We start from the raw sequence: 24,005 nt of genomic DNA on the forward strand, positions 1-24,005 counted from the left end.
GCCAGAAAGTCGAGGAAAGGTTGCCACCGTTTAAAGAACCCTTGCACCGATCCTCTCAGGGCGAATTTAACCTTCTCAAGCTTAATAAAGCCCGCCATGTCATTGATCCAGGTCTCCACGCTTGGGGGCCTCGCGTCCTTCCACTGTAGCAAAATCCTTCGCCGGGCTACTAGGGACGCAAAGGCCAGCACACCGGCCTCTTTCGCCTCCTGCACTCCCGGCTCTACCCCAACCCCAAAGATCGCGAGTCCCCATCCTGGCTTGACCCTGGATCCCACCACCCTTGACACCGTCCTCGCCACCCCCTTCCAGAACTCCTCCAATGCCGGGCATGCCCAGAACATATGGGCATGGTTCGCTGGACTCCCCGAGCACCTGGCACACCTATCTTCACCCCCAAAGAACCTATTCATCCTCGTCCCAGTCATGTGGGCCCTATGCAGCACCTTGAATTGGATGAGGCTAAGCCGCGCACACGAGGAGGAAGAATTTACCCTCTCCAGGGCATCAGCCCATGTCCCGTCTTCGATCTGTTCCCCCAGTTCCCCCTCCCACTTCGTTTTCAGCTCCTCTACTGACGCCTCTTCCTTCTCCTGCATAAGCTTGTAGATATCGGATATCTTCCCCTCCCCGACCCAGACCCCCGAGAGCACCCTGTCACTCACCCCCTTCGCGGGGAGCGCAGGGAATCCCTCCACCTGCCGTCTAGCAAATGCCTTTACCTGCAGATATCTAAACATGTTTCCCGGCGGGAGCCCAAATTTCTCTTCCAACTCCCCCAGGCTCGCAAACCTTCCGTCGATAAACAGGTCCTTCAGCTGTCTAATGCCCGCTCTATACCATCCCCGAAATCCCCCATCCATGTTCCCCGGGACAAACCTATGGTTCCCCCTTAACGGAGCCTCCATCGAGCCCCCCACTTCTCCCCTATGTCGCCTCCACTGCCCCCAAATCTTGAGGGTAGCCGCCACCACCGGACTCGTGGTATACCTCGTGGGAGGGAGCGGCCACGGCGCCGTTACCAGGGCCCCCAGGCTTGTATCCCCACAGGACGCTCTCTCCATCCGTTTCCATGCTGCCCCCTCCCCCTCCATCACCCACTTACGCACCATCGACACGTTGGCCGCCCAGTAATACCCCGAGAGGTTGGGCAACGCCAGCCCCCCCCCATCACTGGCATTTATATAAACAAATGTTTTCTTAAGGTGTGCTACTCTTGTCAATATTAAACTCGCTATTAAATGAATTATTTTCCCACTACAAAGAAAGTTCTGTCTACTACTAGGAATTATGTCCTTTTATGAGACCACACAATCTGGACCTCCAGGCTGAACCCTCAAACGTAATGGAGAGAAATGTGCATGAGCACATCGTTATTTATCCTCTTGTGTCATTCAACATCTAAACTGTGAATAAGCAATAAACTATTAACCAGTCTCTTGAAAGTACAGGACTTGAATATTGCTGAAAAGAAGCATGTTGCTGAAGCTTTTCATCTTTCATTCATCGGGACAAACACAAGAATGCCAATTTTCAAACTATCTGACTGAGGTGTTGCAATGGGGATTTATAGGCTCCCAAACCTCCCAGGTAATTTAAAAAAGGCACAAAGTTGAATATCTTTCCATAGAATTTACAGTGCAGAAGGAGGCCATTCGGCACATCGAGTCTGCACCGGCTCTTGGAAAGAGCACCCTACCCAAGCCCACACCCCCACCCTATCCCTGTAACCCCACCCAACACTAAGGGCAATTTATCATGGCCAATCCACCTAACCTGCACATCTCTGGACTGTGGGAGGAAACCGGAGCACCCGGAGGAAACCCATGCACACACGGGGAGAACGTGCAGACTCCGCACAGACAGTGACCCGAGTTGGGAATCGAACCTAGGACCCTGGAGCTGTGAAACAATTGTGCTAACCACTATGCTACCGTGCTGCCCTGAAGGCAAAGTATCTCGGGTTTAGGAAACCATTTCATGCTGCTATGTGGTGGCTACCCAAGTGGTATTTTCCACTAACCATTTGCTGTCACACAATTAAGCAACATAAAGTGGATATTTGTGTCTGTGTGATGCCAGATACATAGGCTGTCGGTCCCAGAATCAAACCACATGTTCCTTCAATTGGTTTTAATAGGCAGAGTATTGACTACTCAACCAGTCCATGCTTGCAAAACCCGAAACATTAAATGTGATTCTGGCACTGGGTAGCACTTGCTGAACCATCCCGAATGCCAAGCAATTTAAGATAATCAATTGAGATCATAATGAGGCTCATTTACTTACTAGAAGTGACGTACATTCATATGCAGTGACCTGTTCTCTGCAAACAAAAACAATATGTTTAAGCCTTGCACTTTCTGTGAATTACCTGGGAGCTAGTGGAGTCTATAGGCATTGCAATGGAGAAAACAGTGACTTGCCAAGCAACCTTTTCTTCTGTTGTTTAAATTTTTGTGATTATTTGAAATGATGACTGCAAAACAAAGGACTTTGGCAACATGTTTCTCTTTTCAGTAACAGTGAACTAATTTAAATATTTTACATGTATGACCTTTTGTACATGTAGAATATGCACTAGGGTAGGTGATTAGGGTAGGTCTGGACCACAATCTTTATGCTCCAAAAGTTCTGACGGGGCTACCAGCTGATCATTGGCTGATACCATTGTTGAGTATCTTCTGTTTTAATCCACACGTGCCCATTTGCTGCTTTGAAAATTAGGTGTATGGGGTGATCTTACAATTCTTCAAACTGCTTGCATGAGCAAAAATGGAAAGAGTAGTGTGAGGGTAAGGTTGAAAGCTCATGTAGAGGCTCCTAACCTGCTTTGGGCTTAATTATCACTTCAATTGCTGTGCCCCGTTATTGTTTATATTATTTGGTGTACCTTAAGTACAAAAAGTGGCAGCTTCTTTTGAGGAACACTTAAACTCTATAATAAATAATAAAATAAAAGCAAATAACTGCGGATGCTGGAATCTGAAACCAAAAACAAAATGCTGGAAAATCTTAGCAGGTCTGGCAGCATCTGTAGGGAGAGAAAAGAGCGAACGTTTCGAGTCCAGGTGACCCTGTGTCAAAGCTAAAGTCCGAGAAAGTGGGACCTGCTGAGATTTTCCAGCATTTTCTCTTTGGAACGTTATACTCTAACTCATGTTTGCAACATTGCTTTGTTGCCTGATTGACCTTTCATTTTACTGACTAGGAAGCCTACACAGTGCTACCATTTGAACATAGCATTACTGTCTTTATCAACTTTTTTGAATAGTTGTCCTGTAGATTCAATTTTGTATTGCACGTTAAGTACCGGTTAAAAAAGATATTGTCTTGTCAGCATCATAATAACCAGACCCCAACATTGCTAGGATAAGAATTGACAGGAACCCCAATCACTTTTTCTTTAATTTGTAAAACTCAGGAAAGGATGCTTCGCTCCAGGAGTGATTCCACACACAGATAGGGATATGGTGTATTAAAGTAAACTTTATAATTAACATTGTAACCTTAACATCACATAAATCTTACTTCTGATGACATCATGTAAAGATGAGACATATGAAAAAGTGGCTCCGGGCAAGATCGTTTTTTGGGGAGGGACGGGTGTTGGTGTCCAAACCCAGTGTGGTGAGTAGGTAAATTTCTTCCTCTCAAAATAGTCAATCAAAAAGCCCAATATTAAGGAGGCTCAGGAAGGAAGCTGAGGGAGGGAAGATGGCTGCCGTGCTAGTCATGTTGGGCGTGGTAATTGCACAGAAACTGGAAACACAGGGCAAACAAATGGACAGGCAGTTCCAGCGACAGGGCCGGAAGATTCAAGAATCGTTGAGGAGGATTTCCTGAGCAGTTGATGCAACCTTTGAACGTGGTGAAGGCACAAAGCGAGGCGTTGAAAGGGGCCTGAGGCTCGAGGTAGAGGACCTTAGAAATAGGTCATGGCAGTTAAACTTCAGGTTGGTGGGACTGCAAGAGGGAGTGGAGGGCCCGAAGCCGACCCAGAGTTGGATGGTGCACGTCAGGTGTTCAGGCAAAAACTGAGACCGGACCAGCCATCGAGGACAGTGATAATCCGTTTCTATAGTTATCAAAGGAAGGAAAGGGGCTAAATGATATGGAACGTTGACTGGGATGGACACATGGTCCAAATATGTCAAGAAATTGGGTCGGAGTTGGCAAGAAGAAGCGTGCGGCCTTCAACGGGCGATGGCAATATTATATAAGGGTGTGTGGTTTGGGGTGGTATACCCAGCACGACTGTAGGTTACACTGGATTCAAGTTATATCAATGCGGCAGAACAATTAGAAGCCTTCATCTCATCAGAGAGAAGAAATTGGGACCGTTGTGAAAAGGACTATTTGGAACTCGAAATTTGTATGATTTATTTCTCCTGATGTGCTTTCGACTGCTTCATTTCTTTTGGGAGTTTTTTTTTGCAAAGAAAAGTGGAATGTTATGTGTTCTTTGCTTTTTTTCCTTGGAGAGAGATTTTGTTGCTCTTGCTGGGATTTGGGCACAGTTTTGGGGGGGGCCGGGAGAAAGGATATATTGATTCTTGTTTGAGGGGAGCCACTTTGCTAACGATAGAGAGGGTTGGCTAGCAAACGGGAGTGGAGTGGGGATGAGGCCCCATCTTATGGGGCTAGGATAGGAGGAGCACAACAGACCTAGCTGTAGTTCTGTGTGTTGGAGGGATGGGGGCGGATGTGGTGCCAGGGAGGAGGGGGGAATAATGTGGATGGGTGGAGCGGGTTGGTAAACTAAGTGACATGGGGCTTTTCTTTGATCACCTGGATGGTGCGAGGAGGGGGCCTGTGAAGAGAGCAGCATTTCTTTTCCATTTAAAGAGTGCTGATATGGTATTCCTCCAAGAGACTTGCCTGCAGTTGCGAGACCAGTTCAGGTTGTGAAGGCCTGGGTGAGCCAGGTTTCTCACTTTGTTTGACAGTAGGGCATGGGAGGTGGCAATCCTGGTTAGCAGGAAGGTGCATTTTCAGTCGTGGTTGATCTGGGGTGGGGGGCAGTATGTGATGGTCACAGGTATGTTGGAGGGGAGGGCTGTGGTGATGGTGAATGTGTATGCCCTGAATTGGAACAGTGTCAAGTTTGAGACGGTTGTTGGTGGCCATTACGGAGCTGGAAACACACAAGCTGATTTTAGAGGGGGGATTTTAGTTGTGTTTTAGATTGCTCCAGGCCCAGGTTGCTGGTCCCTTCGGGGATGGCAAAGGTGTTAACAGCATTAATGAAAGAGACTGTGAGTAGATCTGTGGCGGTTTGTGCACCCAGGGGAAATTAGTTCTCATTTTTCTCACCGGTGCATAAGACATATTCGTGGATTGATTTTTCCATTATGGGTAGGACCATGTTACCAGGAGCAAAGAGTATTTGCCGTTATCTTACATGCCACATCTGGCGGACCTGAAGTTGGTGGGCTGGGCGCAGCGGGTGGGCTGGAGGTTGGATGTGGACCTGTTGTCAGATGTTGGGTTTTTTGCTAATTTGAGGGGCCATAAAGGACTGTTGTGAATGGGATGGTCTCTCCATCTACAGTTTAGAGGTGTTCAAGGCAGTGATTATGGGAGAGATCATCTCGTACAAGTCATATGGATAGGGAGCACAGACAGGAGTGTTAGGAGGTGGTGGACATGATTCTGGGTGTAGACAATACACGTGTGACCCAACACCAGAGCTCTTGGTGTGCAGGAAGAAACTAAATGCAGATTGATCTTCTCTCCACGGGTCGGGTGGTGCATCAGCTTCGATGCTTAAAGGGGACGATATGAGTATGGGGAGAAGGCAAGCCACCTGTTTGCTCATCAATTAAGGCAGCAGGAGGCTGCCAAAGAAATTGCAGGTGCAGGAGCCAGCAGGTGGGTTGGCTTCTTCCCCCTGAGGTATTTCGTTCTTTGTTTGTATGAGGGGCTTTACTGAGCAGGGGATGGTTGAGTTCTTGGAGTTTAGCGTTTCCTCAGGTGGGAGGATGAGTTCCGGGAAGCATTGAAGGCACCGATGGGGTTGGAAGAGGTTCACAGGGCTCTCAGCAAGATGCAGAGGGGGGAGGCGGAAGGGCCTGATGGGTTCCCGGTAGAATTCTATAAGATGTATGTGGACCAGCTGGCCCTATTTGTGCTGGAGATGTTTAATGACTCATTGCTGCGGGGTTCCCCTCTGGAGTCACTGGGGCAGGCATCCATCTCCCTCCTTCTGAAGAAGGTTGAGGAGAACCTTCTTCACCCAAAGGAAAATTAATTTGTGGAGCTCCCTACCCAGTGAAGCAGTTGAGGCTACCCCGTTAAATGTTTTTACAGCAAAGGTAGATAGATTTTTGAACAGTAAAGGAATAAAAGGTTACGGTAAGCGTGCGAGTAACTGGAACTGAGTCCACAAAAAGATCAGCCATGATCTTATTTAATGGCGGAGCAGGCTTGAGGGACCAGGTGGCCTACTCCTGCTCCTAGTTCTTTTGTTTAGGAACCCATACGTGTGGGTCGTACCGCTCAATTTCCCCGCTTAATGCGGATGCAAACTGTTTGGCTAAAATCCTAGCGTTAAGTCTGGAGCCCTGCCGGTAGTGGGGGAAGACCAGAAAGGATTATAGAGTGGTAATAAGCTGTCGTCGAACGAAAGGCGGCTGCTTTCATGTTCCTACACCAACGGCGGGACCGGATACGGAGATTGTCTCTAGATGCTGGTAAAAAGTTTAACTGGGTTTAATGGAGCTTCTTGTTCACGGTTCTGGGAAAGTTTGGGATTGGCCCTGAGTTTGTATTGTGGGTTTGTCTGTTATACAAAGTGCTGACTGCTAATGTGCGATCAAACATTTGGGGTCGTTTGGGCTACATGAGTACGAGACCGGGATGTCCTCTGTCACGTTTGTTATTTACTTGGCGATCGAGCCACTGGAAATTGCTTTGAGCATTGGCCAAATGGAAAGGGATTGTGCGGGGTGGGGTCGAGCATACAGTATTCTTGTATGCAGATGTACATAAGGAATCCAGGGCCAGTGATAGGAGAGATAATGGGGATGTTGAAGAAGTTCGGCTCCTTTTCAGGATATAAATTAAATGTTGGAAGAGTGCAATTTTTGTGGTTAGTCCTTGGAGAGACTGGACTGAGGGGATTGCCATTCTGTTGGGCGGAGACCAGGCTTTGCTACTAGGGGGTCCAGATAGCACTGGATTGGGTGCAACTTCTCAAATTGAATTTTGCAAGCATGGTGAGCAGGATTACAATGGTCTCGTAAAGGTGGGACAACCTTCCACTTTTGCTGGCGGCTGTGTACAATTTATTATGGGGGCTGGGAAGAGAGAGGAGACTTTACTGGAGGGGCAATTCGCGAGTTGGGTTCAGTTGAAGGAGAAAGCAGGGCTTGGGGTTCAGATATGTTCAGGTATTTTTAAGTGCAGGACTTTGTCCGGGGGGATTTGTGGGGGGGGAGTAGGTTTCAGTGGAAGAAGTGAAGGCCAGGTGGGAGGAGGAGCCATTCTGGAGGAGATATGGAGTGAGTACCTGTGCGAAGTTGAGTTTGACACAGCTGCAGGTTGTGTTTAGGGTGCACCTCACCAGGGCAAATTTTCTTTTGAAGAGGTCAAGGATAAATGTGAGTGGTGCTCAGAAGAGGGCCTGCACACCATCCACATATGTCCTGGTCCTGTCCCAAACTGGTGGGTTTTTGGGGGTCTTTTTTCAGGCAATCCTGAAGGTTGATTTAAACCCTGTCCGTTATTTGGCTTGTCGGACCAGCTGGAGTTCTGCGTGGGGACGGATGCATTAGCATTTGCATCACTGCTGGCGTGTTGACTGATGTTGAGATGGGCGCAGACAACACCACCCAGTGTCACAGAGATGCTGGGTGATTTATTGGAATTCCTGTACCTCTAATGGTAAGTTTGCGGTGAGAGGACCGATCGATGGGTTCATAGATGGCGGCCTTTATTTGGAACTTTAAAGAGCTGGTCACTGTTAGTGTGGTAGGGGGCATTGATTGTTGTTTGGGATTACTTTAGGCAAACTTTAGGAATTTGAATACATGTTGGGTGATGTGGAATACCAGAAGATTCTCTGGGAAGCCAGGGAGGAGATTGCAGAGCCTTTGTCCTTGACCTTTATGTCGTCTTTGTCGACAGGAATAGTGCCGGAAGACTGGAGGATAGCAAATGTTGTCCCCTTGTTCAAGAAGGGGAGTAGAGACAACCCTGGTAATTATAGACCTGTGAGCCTTACTTCGGTTGTGGGTAAAATGTTGGAAAAGGTTATAAGAGATAGGGTTTATAATCATCTTGAAAAGAACAAGTTGATTAGCGATAGTCAACACGGTTTTGTGAAGGGTAGGCCATGCCTCACAAACCTTATTGAGTTTTTTGAGAAGGTGACCAAACAGGTGGATCAGGGTAAAGCTGTTGATGTGGTGTATATGGATTTCAGTAAGGCGTTTGATAAGGTTCCACACGGTAGGCTATTGCAGAAAATAAGGAAGTATGGAATTGAAGGTGATTTAGCGGTTTGGATCAGTAATTGGCTAGCTGAAAGAAGACAGAGGGTGGTGGTTGATGGCAAATGTTCATCCTGGAGTTCAGTTACTAGTGGTGTACCGCAAGGATCTGTTTTGGGGCCACTGCTGTTTGTCATTTTTATAAATGACCTGGAAGAGGGTGTAGAAGGATGGGTTAGTAAATTTTCAGATGACACGAAGGTCGGTGGAGTTGTGGATAGTGCTGAAGGATTTTATAGGATACAGAGGGACATAGATAAGCTGCAGAGCTGGCAGATGTAGTTTAATGCGGAAAAGTGTGAGGTGGTTCACTTTGGAAGGAGTAACAGGAATGCAGAGTACTGGGCTAATGGCAAGATTCTTGGTAGTGTAGATGAACAGAGAGATCTCGGCATCCAGGTACATAAATCCCTGAAAGTTGCCACCCAGGTTAATAGGGCTTTTAAGAAGGCATATGGTGTGCTAGCCTTTATAAGCAGGGGGATTGAGTTTCGGAACCACAAGGTCATGCTGCAGCTGTACATAACTCTGGTGCGGCCGCACCTGGAGTACTGCGTGCAGTTCTGGTCACCACATTATAGGAAGGATGTGGAAGCTTTGGAAAGGGTTCAGAAGAGATTTACTAGGATGTTGCCTGGTATGGAGGGAAGGTCTTACGAGGAAAGGCTCAGGGACTTGAGGTTGTTTTCGTTAGAGAGGAGAAGGCTGAGAGGTGACTTAATAGAGACATATAAGATAGTCAGAGGGTTAGATAGGGTGGACAGTGAGAGTCTTTTTCCTCGGATGGTGATGACCAACACGAGGGGACATAGCTTTAAATTGAGGGGTGATAGATATAGGACAGATGTCAGAGACAGTTTCTTTACTCAGAGAGTAGTAGGGGTGTGGAACGCCCTGCCTGCAACAGTAGTAGACTCGCCAACTTTAAGGGCATTTAAGTGGTCACTGGATAGACATATGGATGAAAATGGAATAGTGTAGGCCAGATCGGCTTCAGATGGTTTCACAGGTCGGCGCAACATCGAGGGCCGAAGGGCCCGTACTGCGCTGTAGTGTTCTATGTTCTATAAGTTGCTGTCAGTAAGTCCACACTTTTATAGGGTGTATTATAGAACGTCCCACACACTGTTACCTCCCTTGCCATTATGAATTGGCAAACCTTTCACACTCAGGCTGCTCGTCTTGCTCTTTTAAAAACCCTAGAAAATGCCTCGTCTGTTGAATGAGGTTTGGCTCGGCTTAAGACCCTTGCTGGCCCTGAAAAGCTAATTTAATATTTGTGGCATGTCAGATTTCTCTATAATAATTGAACATATTTCGTGTTCGAAAAGCATTTTTATTTCAAAATCTAATTCAATTTTGGCTTCTATTTTAATCATTTATTCTGCTAACTGGAAATTTAAAACTAAAAGTTTTTAATTTCCTTGATTGACTGTGAGACTCCTTCAGTTCGGTTGCCTACCAGCTTGCTGGCATTGCTGCTGGAGCATGCCAAGCCCTTACTTGGCACCTGATTTAAACTGCCATGGGGAGAGGGAGTTCCCAACACATACATTCCTTGACCTTTGTGGGCAGCTTTCTTTTGAGTTAGCGGTGAGCATGCTTACTTGACACTGACTGCACAATCTAAGCCATTGTGTTCATGTTGATGGGTCTGGTTGTTGTGGGAGAAATGGGTTTGAATTCATGGGACATTGGAATCAGTATTGGGGAAGGAGGGAACTGTTCTGATGGGACGGACTTCACCTGAATCAAGCTGGGACCTGAGTCCTGACGAATCGTGTAACTTGGGCTGTAGATAGGGCTTTAAACTAAATAATGTGTGGAGGGTTCAGTTGTATAGAAAATCAAAGTTAAAGGAGAAGGTGGGAGGCTAATGAGGACTTTAAATGAGTTAAGGGGGCAAGGACTCAGGAGAGGTTAGTAAAGTTTCCAGAACACATAATAAAAGACAGTATCGAAAACAGCAGGGATCTAACTTCAGGCACAGCAAAAAAGGCAACATGTATGAGATGGGGCAGTCAATGCAGGACTGAGGGTTGTAGTGCCTAAATGTGCGCAGTATACGAAACAAGGTAAATGAGCTTGTTGCGCACATTGAAATTGGCAAGTACGATGTTGTGGCCATCACAGACGTGGCTGCAAGGGGATCAGGGCTGTGATCTACATATCCAAGGATATGTGTACTATCAAAATGGTTGCATTGTTAGTAAGAAATGAACTTGAATTGATAGCAAGAAGTGATTATAGGGTCGTAAGGCATAGAAAATGTGTGGATAGAGTTGAGGAATCGTAAAGGAAAAAAGACCCTGAGGGACGTTATGTGCAGGCCCCCAGAAGTAGTCGGAATGTGGGGCAGAAAGTAAATCAGGAGATAGAAAAGGTATATAAGAAAGGCAATATTACAATAATCATGGGGGATTTCAATCTGAAGGTGGACTGGGAAAATTGGGTTGGTAGTGGATCCCAAGAAAAGGAATTTGTGGAATGTCCACAAGATGGTTTTTTGGAGCAGCTTGGATAGAGCCCACTTGGGGACAAGCAATTCTGGATTTGGTGATGTGTAATGAGGCAGACTAGTGGTGTTCCGCAGGGGTCCGTTTTGGGACCACAGCTATTCACGATATACATTAATAATCTGGAAGAAGGAACTGAGGGCATTGTTGCTAAGTTTGCAGGTGAGCAGTGGTTTCAAAAAAATAAGTATTAACTTGGCAGTGTGCTTCTAAGTCAAAAGATTATGGATTCAAGATCCCCTGCAGCATTTGTGCACCTTTGATGCACTATCAATTACGACGAGACGAGGGTAGAGAGTAATTGAGGCTTTATTAAGCAGAGATGTGTAGCCTCCTGCAGCTGCTGCTGAAATGGCTGCAGCTCGGTCAGCACACACATTTATACTCTGCCTACTGGGTGGAGCCAGCAGGCAGGAATCTACCCCCGTATCTGTAGTACAGGAGCCTTACCGTATTACCTCTCATGTACGCATTATACAAACAGTGGTGACTACCACAACCATATCTAGGATGACTGCTCGGTGTAGTGCTGAGGGAATGTTCTGTGTTGGAAGTGCCTGATCTATTTGTTCAGGTGTTTGCAATTAATTCAATAGCACTTTCTCCAAGAAGAGCAGGAGATGTCCTTCCCCTCTGGAGGCAGAAATCGAGTTAATGGGCACACCGTGGTGCGGGGACAAGGCCATTGATATTCACGAGATATCTCTCGTGAGATTTGTGAGGCTCAAACGAAATCTTGCAAGACATCGCGATTTGGATCCCACCTTCACTGTTCATTAGGCTCATTTGAATATGCATTTGAGGGAATCTCTCGGTGTCTGGGAAACTTTGCCAGGGTGCCATTTAGTACTCGTGGATCAGTCGTAATGGGGGGGGGCTCCCATGTCGTTTTCGTCCTCTGGGAGGTCAGGGGCAGAGTGCCACCCTGGCACTCCATCTGGCACCTTGGCTGGAAGTGCCATTGATCGGGCCAGGTGGGGCTTTACCAGGTAGAGGGGTGTTCCCGTGGACCTCACTGAGGTTGGGGGAAGAGGAGTGGTGGAGAGAAAGATCAGGGGAGCCAAACAAAATGCCACCACGATCTGCGAGGAGCCTTTCCTGCTGGGCGCCAGTTGGAAAATACTCAAGTGCAGCCTCGGCAGAGAGAAACTCCCCGAGGCCAAAAGTGGTGTTGAATAGCGGAGTCTTTCTCAACGCTGCAGCTGCCGAGAAACACTCCACTAAACGTGCCCATAAACAGACATTAACTTTTTCCCCTGTGAATCGCGCCCAATGTTTCAAGTTAATGTGATGAAAGAGTTGCCGACCTGAAATATTTGAACTTCCAAAATATTGTCTAAATCATTAATGGTTGGAACAAGAATCTGAAGGTTGAAAATACAGCTGGCTTGGCAGCACGCACACAGGGAAAATAACAGTTAATGCTTCATGTGTAATTTCTGTACATTTCAAAAGGGTTGTTGCTCACTGCCTTTTTAAAGTTTATATTCTGTACTATTAATCTGCAAGCTCTATGTCACCATTTTTCCTGCTATTGTGCTTGCCAAATTATTGTATAATGTATGGATGAACAAAGTCGTCAAGATCCCAGAGGTTTGGCAATGGCTACAAGCTTCCTGCTTGTAGTGGTGTGTACAATTACTTTGTAATAGCTCAGCAGCACCACCAGAAGGAGGTTGATGGTAATGTACCAGTTTAGAAGCTGTAGTTCAGACTTGGTAATTTTACAGGATAACGGGTAAGGGCTCATATATCATTAGCCACATATTTATCCTCCCTTCTCTTCCCCCCCCCCCCCTTCCAATTATAGTCCAGGAACAGTTCTAGGCTTTTACTCTGAACTCTACCAATTCTGTGCATTGGTTAACCTTTTGAGTGAGGAAAACTTACTGATCTGGATCCTAAATTTGCCTCTTAACAGGATTGAAATGGGAATCCTTTTATTCTGTTCAATTTAGTTTTCAGATTAACCTTTCCATACTGCTTATTAATATGTACTTGGTTGAGGTTACCTCATTGATCTTTCAAGACTATAAAACCGGGGTGACAGCAGATAATGGAAAGAAGAGCCATTACTGGAAATGTACTGCCTACTTGGGGCAATGCCCCAATGGAACAATGTAGGAGAATAACTTGGCCAACCTTATCAAATAAGGGAAAGGTTAGGATGAGGAGGACTGGAGGATAGTACATCGCTACATCACTCTTTCAGATTGTCAGTTACAGCTTCAGCTGTGCTGTGAGCAAGGTGGATACCCGGCTTGAGGGTCAGAAGTCTGAAGCAGGGTTACAGAAGTTTATTTGTAGATTGAACTCTTGAGGTAGATTGAACTCTTGAGGGCACATTGTTACTACTTTGCAAAGAGAATATAGAGGTAGCATTAGGGTAAGAAAGTACTGGCTAGTGAAAGAGGAAAAATTAGCAAACGTGTGAATTTTAGTTTTAAGAAGACGAGCACTAAGAGTCACAAAAGTGAATACACAGACATAACTGCAGGAAAGATAGATTAAAATGCCGACTGAAGAGGAAAAATGTTGTCTAATGCTGGACTGATGTTGGTGAATTATCTTGGATTACATTTTGGCTACTTGGCCACAGGCAAGAAAGCCCACCATGAGGGACATTGCTTGAAAATTCTGAAAACATTGGGCGCGATTCTCCAAATGGAGACTAAGTGTTCGCGCCGTCGCGCAGATTTCCCGCCGGCAGCGACCGGGGGTGAACGACGTCAGTGGGACTGTGCCGTTTCCACGCAGCTGCTCGGCCCATCCGGGCCGGAGAATCGGCGGCCCGTGTCGGCGCAAATGACGCCGATTCTCCACATCTCGGAGAATCGCGCTCCAGCAACGTGGCGCAATTGCAGCGATTCTCTTGCCCGGCGAGGGGCAGGGAGAATCGCGCCCGTTATCTTTATGCTAGGAGTAACAATCACAGAAACTTTGATTTATGAACTTTGGCTGAAAAAGAAGTCTTTGGGATCTGTTTTTCTGCCAATCTGAGGCCAGTTTTTACAAACCAAGTCTAATCTCTAAGCGGACAATGGCTTCCCAGAGGAATAATCTTTTCCATAAGGAAATCTTTCTCAAATTCTGGAATAGACTTTTAAAATAAATAGGGGAAGATTTTGAGCAGAATAAATAATTTTTCAAACCATTTGAGACATTTTGTATATCTTGTATGATGTTATATTTTCTGTCCCATGTTGATACTGACATCTGAGTTTTATATTTCTAATATTCAGGATTATTTTAATGTCATGTGAGCTTTTCACTATCAGCATATAAACAATGAAAGAGAAACACACTTGAGGGAGACGAAAGTGTCTTGCTCCAAGTTAACCCCATCAAAATATTTCCATTTGAAAACGTGCAGCGTGTGCAGTTTCAGAAAGAGCTTCAGTTTTTAATTTTAACAAATAAAGGCCAGAACTATTGATATTGATTTTATTTGCCAGTACATTGCTTTCAATGCAATTGTCTCATTGCAGCCAACCAAGAGAGAAATCTGAGAAAGCGATTCAAGATGAAATCCGGTCAGTCATTCGACAAATCACTGCCACGGTGACTTTCTTGCCGTTGCTAGATGCTGCATGTAAGTGAATACTTTTAATGGTTGCTTATATAAAATATTGAATGTGTTCCAGTAACTTTATTTTCCCCCTCTTCCTTCTGATCCCACTATCACACCAATATCTAGGCCAAGATAGTGGCCAACAGCCTGCTTCCAGATCCTGTTAATTGCTGTTCCATACAAGTAGCTGCTAGGTGTTGAATGACAGTAGTCCTCGGTGATTGTTGCTTATTATTGTTCTATAGCATATTGCCTAGTTTTGTTAAATTGTTACATGTTGGCTGGGCCAGCATTTATTGCCCTTGGACTGTGTGGCTTGCTAGGCCATTTCAGAGAACATTTGAGACTCAACCACATTACTGTGGGCCTGGATTCACGTGCAGGTCAGACCAGGCAAGGCCAACTGATTTCCTTCCCGAAATGACAGTGAATCAAATGGGTTTTTATGACAATGGCTTCATGGTCATCTTTTAACTCCAGCTTTTTATTGAAGTCAAATTACACCATCTGCCACGGCAGGATTCGAATCTGGGACCCCAGAGCATTAAACTGGGTCTCTGGATTACTAATCCAGTGACAATACCACAATGTCAACACCTCTCCTACTGTGCGTGCTTGGTCTTTTTGCGGACAGCAAGGCTGAGCTCAGCACACTGCCAAGTGGGGAATTTGCAAGTAATTATTTCCTCTCCTGCCCTCTTGAGATACGGTATGAATGTTACGTATATTCTCTCTGATGTAGCATTTCTCTGTGAGCTAAACTAGTTTAGGCTCAGATGTTCAGAATTTTGTACTTTATTTCTATTCAAAGTTTGACATTTTTACTAGTACAATCAAAGAAAAGCACAGGAACAGGCCCTTCGGCACTCCAAGCCTGTGCCGAACATGCTGCCCGTCTAAACTAAAATCTTCTAAGCTTCCGGGGTCCGTATCCCTCTATTCCCATTCTATTCATTTATTTGTCAAGATACCCCTAAAATGTCACTATCGTCCCGGCTTCCACCACCACCTCTGGCAGCAAGTTCCAGGCACCCACTACCCTCTGTGTTTTTAAAAAAAAAACTTGCCTCGTACATCTCCTCTAAACCTTGCCCCTTGCACCTTAAACCTATGCTCCCTAGTAATTAACCCCTCTACCCTGGGAAAAAGTCTCTAACTATTCACTCTGTCTGTGCCCCTCAGAATTTTGTAGACCTCTATCAGGTCACCCCTCAACCTCCTTCGTTCCAGTGAGAACAAACCAAGTTTATTCAACCTCTCCTCATAGCTAATGCCCTCCATACCAGGCAACATCCTGGTAAATCTCTTCTGCACCCTCTCTAAAGCCTCCACACTCTTTTGGTAGTGTGGCGACCAGAATTGAACACTATACTCCAAGTGTGGCCTAGCGAAGGTTCTATACAGCTGCAACATGACTTGCCAATTCTTATACTCAATGCCCCGGCCAATGAAGGCAAGCATGCCGTATGCCTTCTTGACTACCTTCTCCACCAGTGTTGCCCCTTTCATTGACCTGTGGACCTGTACACCTAGATCTCTCTGACTGTCAATACTCTTGAGGGTTCTACCATTCAGTGTATATTCCCTACCTGCATTAGATCTTCCAAAATCCTATTGGGAAAGTTAATATTTTGAGGAGAAATATAAACACTCAGCAATCAACCGATAAACTATGTCACCTGCACATTTTTAAACAAAAACATTATTGTTTTTAACCAAAAATAAAACAAGAACTTACCAGTTTATAATTACTTATGCTGTGCACTCGTGCTACTTTTTATTTCACCCAAAACGTTCTCATGCACATTACAAGAATATTAAGTTTATTCAGTTCTATAGTGACTAGTTCAAAAGGTATGCCAAAGCCCTACAGAATTCACTTTAATGCTCCTCAAACTTCCAGCTATTCCCCAATGCAATATTTAATGGGGATCCTTGCATTAGCTTTTTGGCTTTGCGACCCTTTTCTTTAATACCTCACGACTGTGGATGCTCTAGCTCCTTGTTCTGGTTGTTGCAGATACCAACTGTCAAGCTAACACTTGCTTTGAAATTAAATCGATAGCAAGGAGCGATATAGGGTCAGAAGGTGCAGAATCTGTTTGGGTAGAGTTGAGGAATCGAAAATGAAAAAAGACGCTGATGGGTGTTATGTACAGGCCCCCTAACAGCAGTCGGGATATGCGACAGAAAATAAATCACGAGATAGAAAAGGCATACAAGAAAGACAATATTATAATAATCATGGGGGACTTCAATATGCAGGAGCACTGGCACAGTGGGTAGCCCTGTTGCTTCGCAGTTCCAGGGCCTTGGGTTCGATTCCCGGCTTGGGTCACTGTGTGGAGTCTGCACGTTCTCCCTGTGTCTGCGTGGGTTTCCTCCGGGTGCTCCAGTTTCATCCCACAAGTCTTGAAAGACATGCTGTTAGGTAATTTGGACATTCTGAATTCACCCCATGTACCGAACAGGGGCCGGAATATGGCGACTAGGGGCTTTTCACAGTACCTTCATTGTAGTGTTAATGTAAGCCCGCTAGTGACAATAAAGATTATTATTATTATTATAAAAATCAGATCACAAGAGAAGGAGTTTGTGGAAATTCTAAGAAATGTTTTTTCGGAGCAGCTTGTGGTAGAGCCGATGAGGGGACAGGCCATTCTGTATTTGGTGATGTGTAATGAGGCAGCTTTGATTAAGGAACTTAAAGTAAAGATAGAATTCACCCTGCAGTTTGAGGCAGAAGCTGGAATCCGATTTAACAGTATTACAGTTGAATAAAGGTAACTACAAAAACATGATGGAGAAGCTGGCCAGAATTGATTAGAGGGGAAACCTGGCAGGGAAGACACTGGAACAGCAATGGCAGGTGTTTTGGGGGGTTATTCAGGAGGCACCCCAGAAATTTATCCCATTGAAGAGTACACGTGCTAAGGAGAGAATAAGGCACCATGGCTGACGAGGGGAGTCCGGGACAGATAAGAGCAATAGAAAAAGCATACAATATGGCGAGGTTTAGTGGGAAGCCAGGGGATTGGGAAGCCTTTAAACACAAGCAGAGGACAACTAAGAAAGCAATATAGGGTGGGGGGGGGGGGAGAAGATGAAATATGAATGTAAGCTAGCTAGTAATATAGAAGAAGATTTGTGAGACTTTTTTTAGATACATAAAAGTTGAGAGGCAAGAATGAACATTGGACCACTGGAAAATGAGACTAGGGAAGTAGTAGTGGGGAACAAAGAAATAGCAGAGGCACTGAATAGGTACTTTTCATCAGTCTTCACAGCGGAAGACGTCAGTGGTGTACCAGAATTTTGAGATTCAGGGGGCAGAGGTGAGTGCAATGGCCCTTCACTAAGGAGAATGTGCTGGGAAAGCTGAAATGCCTGAAGGTGGATAAATCACCCGGACTGGGTAGCCTACACCCCAGGGTTCTGAAGGAGATAGCTGAGGAGATTGTGGAAGCATTGGTAATCTTTCAGGAATCAGTAGAGGCAGGGAGGGTCCCAGAGGATTGGAAAATGGCTAATGTAACACCCCTTTTTAAGAATTGAGGGAAGCAGAAGACAGGAAATTATAATCCGGTTAGCCTGACTTCGGTCATTGTACGATTTTATAGTCCATTATTAAGGATGAGATTGCAGAGTACTTGGAAGTGCATGGTAAAATAAGGCTGAAGCTGCACACCTTTGTCAATGGGAAGTCATGTCTGACAAATCAGTTGGAATTCTTTAAGGAAGGGGGTTGGCTCTCCTGCCAAATCACCGGTTTGTTTTGGGGGGGTGGGGGAAAGAGGGCTATATGGGGGGTTTCGGGGGTGGCATCAAGTGGGGATTGAGCGGTTTGGGGATCTATTCATTGAGGGTGGCTTTCCGAGTTTGGAGGCGGAATTTGACCTGCCCGTCGGGCATGGGTTCTGGTATTTGCAGGTGAGGGAGTTTGTTCGGAGGCAGGTACCGTCCTTTCTTTACCTGCCGCTCCAGGGGCTACAGGGACAAGATGGTGTCAAGAACAGGGGTAGGAGAGAGGAAGGTGTCAGATTTTACAAGGAGCTGATGGATTGGGAGGGAGTCACGGTAGGGATACTGAAGCGCAACTGGGAGGAAGAGTTGGATAGGTAGTTGGAGGCTGTGCTGTGGGGGACAGCCCAGAGGAGGGTGAATGCATCCTCGTCGTGCGCTAGGCTTAGCCTTATCCAGTTTAAGGTGGTCCACAGGGCACATACGATGGCTAGGACGAACAGGTTTTTTGAAGCGGTGGAAGACAGATGTGGACCCACAAATCACGCCCATATGCTTTGGGCATGTCCAAAGCTTGGAGGATTCTGGTTGGGGTTTGCCGACGTTAGTCGGAGGTCCTGAAGGTGAAGGTGGTCCTGAGTCCAGAGGTAGCGATCTTCGGAGTGTCAGGAGACTCGGGAGGCCAGGGGGCGAGAGAGGCCGATGTCTTGGCCTTTGCCTCCCTGGTAGCCCGGAGATGGATATAATTAGAATGGAGAGACTGGAGGGGGGAAGTTACCTGGCAGAGCTTCGCAGGCGAGAAAAAATAAAGTTTGCCTTGAGGGGGTCTGTGGAGGGGTTTGCCCAGAGGTTGCAGCCGTTTATCTACTTCGAGAAACGTTAAGGTGTCAGCAGGGGTTGGGGTAAAATGGGGAGGGGGGGTGGGGGGGATGGTGGGGCATGAGGTATTTTTTTATTTGCAGCCCTGTTGGCTTGTTTTGATTTGTGATTGTTTGTTGTGTGAATAAAAATATAAATGCCTCAATAAAATATTTTTGGGGAAAAAACAGAATTATTTTAGGAGGAACAACAAGGGTGTTTAAGACAAAGGGGAGACAGTGGACGTGATCTATTTGGAGTTTCAGAAGGCATTAGACAAGGTGCCATACAGGAGGCTATTAAATAATATAAGAGCCAACTATGTTGGGGGCGAGGTACTGACATGGAAAGAGGATTGGCTGACCGACAGAAGGCAGAGAGTGGGGATAAAGGTTTTTTTCCGGGTGGCAGCCGATGACTAGTGGTATTCCGCAGGGGTCAGTGTTGGTGCATCAACTATTCAAGATATACATTAACAATCTGGAAGAAGAACTGAGGGCATTATTGCTAAGTGTGCAGTTGATACGAAGATATGTAGAGGGGCAGATAGTGTTGAGGAAGTGGGGAGGCTGCCAAAGGACTTAGACAGGCAAGGAGAGTGGGCAAAGCTAGGAGAGTGGGCAAAGAAGTGGCAGATGGAATACAATGTGGAAAAGTACGGTTATGCACTTTGGTTGGAAGAATAAAGGCATAGACTATTTTCTAAATGAGGAAAGGCTTTGGAAATCGTACACACAAAGGGACTTAGGAGTCCTAGTTCAAAATTCTCTTAAGGTTAACATGCAGGTTCAGTTGGCAGTTGGGAAGGCAAATGCAATATTAGCATTCATTTTGAGAGGGCTAGAATACAAAGCAGGGATGTACTTCTGAGGCTGTATAAGGCTCTAGTCGGACCCCATTTGGAATATTGTAGGCAGTTTTATGCCTCGTATCTAAGGAAGGATGTGCTGGCCTTGGAGGGAATATAAAGGAGTTACACAAGAATGATCCTGGGCATGAAGGACTTGTTATATGAGGAGCGGTTGAGGACTCTAGGTTTGTATTCGATAAAGGATGAGAGAGGATATCATTGAAACTTGCAGAAGACTGAAAGGCCCAGATAGAGTGGATGTGGAGAAGATGTTTCCATTCTTAGGAGAGACTAGATGCCGACGGCACAGCCTCAGACCGAAAGGATGATCCTTTAAATCTGAGATGAGGAGAATTTCTTTAGCCAGAGGGTGATAAATCTGTGGAACACATTGTCGCAGAAGGCTGTGGAGGCCAAGTCACAGAGTGTCTTAAATCTAGAGGGGATCAGGGGTTACAGGGAGGCGGCATGAGAATGGGGGTGAGAAAGATATCAGCCATGATCATATGGTGGAGCTGATTTGGGCCATATTCTGCTCCGATAATGGCCTTATGGACTCCTTTCTGCCACAAGGCTCTGTACGGATGATGAGATTTCGTCTGAGCCAATCTTCAGCTGCTTTTTTTGATCTGCTCTGAAAATTAACATGCATAAATCTTTTATTGAAATAAGGATACCCCTTCTGGCTCTACTAAACCAAAATAAGCTTTTGCAATTCTACCCTTGGTCCTTGTACTTGCCTTGATCTTGGTACTTCCCGGGTCCTGCCAGTCATAATATATTCCCTTGCTTTGTTTGTCCTGCCTAAGTGCATCACCTCACAATTATCTGGATTGATTTCCATTTGCCATTTGATCAGCCCATCTGACTGGTCTGCCTATATTGTCCTGTAACTAAGGCAATCCTCCTCACTATTTACCAGCCCACCAATTTTCGTATCATCCGCAAACAACCATCCTACTTCAAGTCTAAATTATTTATGTCAACCACAAACAGCAAAGACCCCATCACTGGTCCCTGCGGGATCCCACAGTACACAGAAAAATTCAGAAAAATACCCTTTGACCATCACCCTCTGCTTCCTGTCACGCAGCCAATTCTGGATCCAATTTGCCAAATTTCCTTGGATCCCATGTGTTTTTATCTTCACCATTAGTCTCCCATTTGGAACCTTATCAACACCCTTGCTGAACTCCAAGTCGACTACGTGAAATGCATTGTCCTCATCTACACACCTGGTCACGTCTTCGAAAAATTAAATCCAGTTGGCCTAAAATGACCTCCCCTTAACAAAACTATGTTGATGGTTCTTGATTAATCTCTGCCTCTCCAAATGCAGGTTAATTCTGTCTCTCAGAATTGCTCCCAATAGATTCCCCACCACTGAGGGTAGACTGGCTGGCTTGTTGTTTCCTGTTTATCCCTTCCTCCCTTCTTGAATAATGGTACCACATTGGCATTACTTCAGTCCTCCGGAACCTCTCCTGTGGCCAGAGAGGAATTGAAAAATGTTCTGCCTATATTGTTGGTACCAATGTGTACTACGATAAATGTCTGTTTGCCCTCCCCATTCAGAATGCCCTGCAGCCTTTCAGTGACATCCCTGACCCCAGCACCAGGGAGGCAACATACCACCCTGGTGTCTCTTTTGCAGCTGCATAAACATTTCTCTTGTACAACTGAATCCGCAACCACTCTGTCCCTACCGTTCTTCCTCTTCCTCTCTTGTGCAGTCGACCTACCTATGTGCCATGAAGTTGGCTGCCCTTGTTTTGCCCTTCACGCTCATCTCCCCCAACAGTATCCAAAACTGTGTATCTATTTCTGTTAATCCCTTCTCCCCCCAGAAAAGAGCACACTTTTTTTTTTTTAAATTCACAATTGCTTCTCTGTGACACTGACTGCGAGGACCCCTTTCCCAGGCTGCCTCACTGCGATGTTGACTGCGATGACACTGTTCCGAGACCACTTCACTGTGATGCTGACTCTGGGGACACGATTCGTAGACCACTTCTGCAAGCGGACAGCAGGGACACCGTTCCCAGAGTGCTTCACTCCGACCATCACTGCGAGGACATTTCCCAGACCGCTTCGCTCCGATGTTGACTTGTGAGGACTCTGTTCACAGGTCGCTTCCCTGCATGGGCTGTGTTCCTAGGCTGCTTCCTTGCGACGCTGACCCTGAGGCCACTCACAGACCATGCACCATGGATAGCTAAATGACTTTACTCACTTACATTTATATTGTGATCCTATTGACCATCTGTTTTCATTTTTTTTATTTTTCAGGTTCTTTTGATCTTCTAATATACACAGACAAAGACCTGGAGGTACCAGAAAAGTGGGAAGAATCAGGACCACAGTTTATTAACAACTCTGAAGAGGTTCGCCTGAGATCTTTCACTACGACCATACACAAAGTGAATAGTATGGTTGCATACAAAAAAATTGATTCTTTTTAATGGGCAACAGTGTATAGATTGTTAGTGTACATAAACTCTTTTGTACAAATGTTTCACTGCCAGTAAGAGTTCATTTGTCTGTATTGTACTTTTTAATTTGTGTACAGCTGCAATTTTCCCTTTGGTTATTTTTAACTTTTGCTTCCCTTGGTGTATAATTCAAAAATGATTCAGCAGAATGTTGAGAGTTTGGTATTTGCATTAGAAATTTTATAGCTTCACTTGAAAGGTTGTCGACTTGAATTTTTTACGTGAATAAAATTGCCTGAATGATGAAATAAATGCTGTCTTTTCTCAGTAAGGGAATGATCTCAATAATTATTTTGAAGAGTAAAATCTTCATTCTTTTTCATTTCTCTCACATTCTAGTTCTGCAGAAGTAGAACGTAATGAGTTTTTCGACTTTTGACCAATGAAACACACTGCACAAAAGACAAAATCAATTCCCTTAAGGAAAGACCTGATCCATCTTTCTGTAAGGTTTATAAATTAACTAGCATCAGTTGGTATCTATCATTTGTTGAAACTTAAAAAATTATTTTCAACATAACCAATAATATAGATAGAAAACTAGTTAAATTGAATCTTAAATAAAAACATTCTGGAAATATAAATTTAGTTCATACATTTGTGGTCTCTAGATTGCTGTAAAATGAGGCAATTAGTACTCAACATTATGAAGTATATTAAGCAGCAATTTCTGGCCGCATTAGGTAAACATGAAAATAAGGAGTTTGCTGCACTTTTTACTTGTTCCTCAAGTTTTACTAAAATGGTACCTTGCCAGTAGATTCAACATTTGTGCATATGAATTTGAGGCGCACAGCACAGTTGAGGGTGGGGGTGGTAGATTTCTCATAGTCCGGGGCAAGCTTGAGGGGTTGAGGGTGGTCCTAGTGAATGTTTACGCTCCAAACTGGGATGATGTAGATTTCATCAAAAGGCTGCTGGGGAAAACCCCCGACTTGGATTCGCACAAGTTGATTATGGGTGGGGACTTTAATACAGTCCTCGATCCTGACCTGGATTGGTCGTGCTCCAGAACGGGCAGGGTCCCGGCAAGGGAACAGAGAGTTCATGGAACAAATGGGGGGGGGTTTGACCCCTGGAGAATCAGCCGGCCGACGGGGAAGGAGTTCTCGTTCTTTCTTGTACTTGTACTTTCATGTACTTTCTTGAATTCTGTTCAATTCCCTTTCTTCCAATGTACTGAATGATCTGTTGAGCTGCTTGCAGAAAAATACTTTTCACTGTACCTCGGTACATGTGACAATAAACCAATCCAATCCAATCCAATTCACATGTTCACAAGGTTTATTCTTGTATTGACTTTATTATGAGTAGAGATTTTGTGGAGGGGGTGAGGGATACAGAATACTCGACGATCACTATTTTGACTATGCTCCACATTAGGTCGACCTGCAGGTCTGCAAAGAAAGTTACCAGCGCCCACAATGAAGGTTAAAGGTGGGATTGTTGGCAGATGAGAGGGTGTGTGAGAGAGTGGAGAAA

The 24,005-nt window shown here is 45.3% G+C and overlaps 1 protein-coding gene across 1 annotated transcript in view; it reads left to right on the forward strand.

Annotated features, from left to right (window-relative positions):
* mad2l1 (MAD2 mitotic arrest deficient-like 1 (yeast)) overlaps window positions 1–22,775 on the forward strand; it is a 50,443-nt gene extending 27,668 nt beyond the window's left edge. The window contains exons 4-5 of the mRNA XM_038791840.1: window positions 14,500–14,603; window positions 22,321–22,775. Of these exons, the coding sequence (XP_038647768.1) occupies window positions 14,500–14,603; window positions 22,321–22,493 (277 nt within the window). The 3' untranslated portion in view covers window positions 22,494–22,775. The remainder of the gene's footprint in view (window positions 1–14,499; window positions 14,604–22,320) is intronic.
* The last annotated feature ends 1,230 nt before the right edge of the window (window positions 22,776–24,005 follow it).

This window comes from Scyliorhinus canicula, chromosome 3, assembly GCF_902713615.1.
Source record: "Scyliorhinus canicula chromosome 3, sScyCan1.1, whole genome shotgun sequence".
Taxonomy (NCBI): domain Eukaryota; kingdom Metazoa; phylum Chordata; class Chondrichthyes; order Carcharhiniformes; family Scyliorhinidae; genus Scyliorhinus; species Scyliorhinus canicula.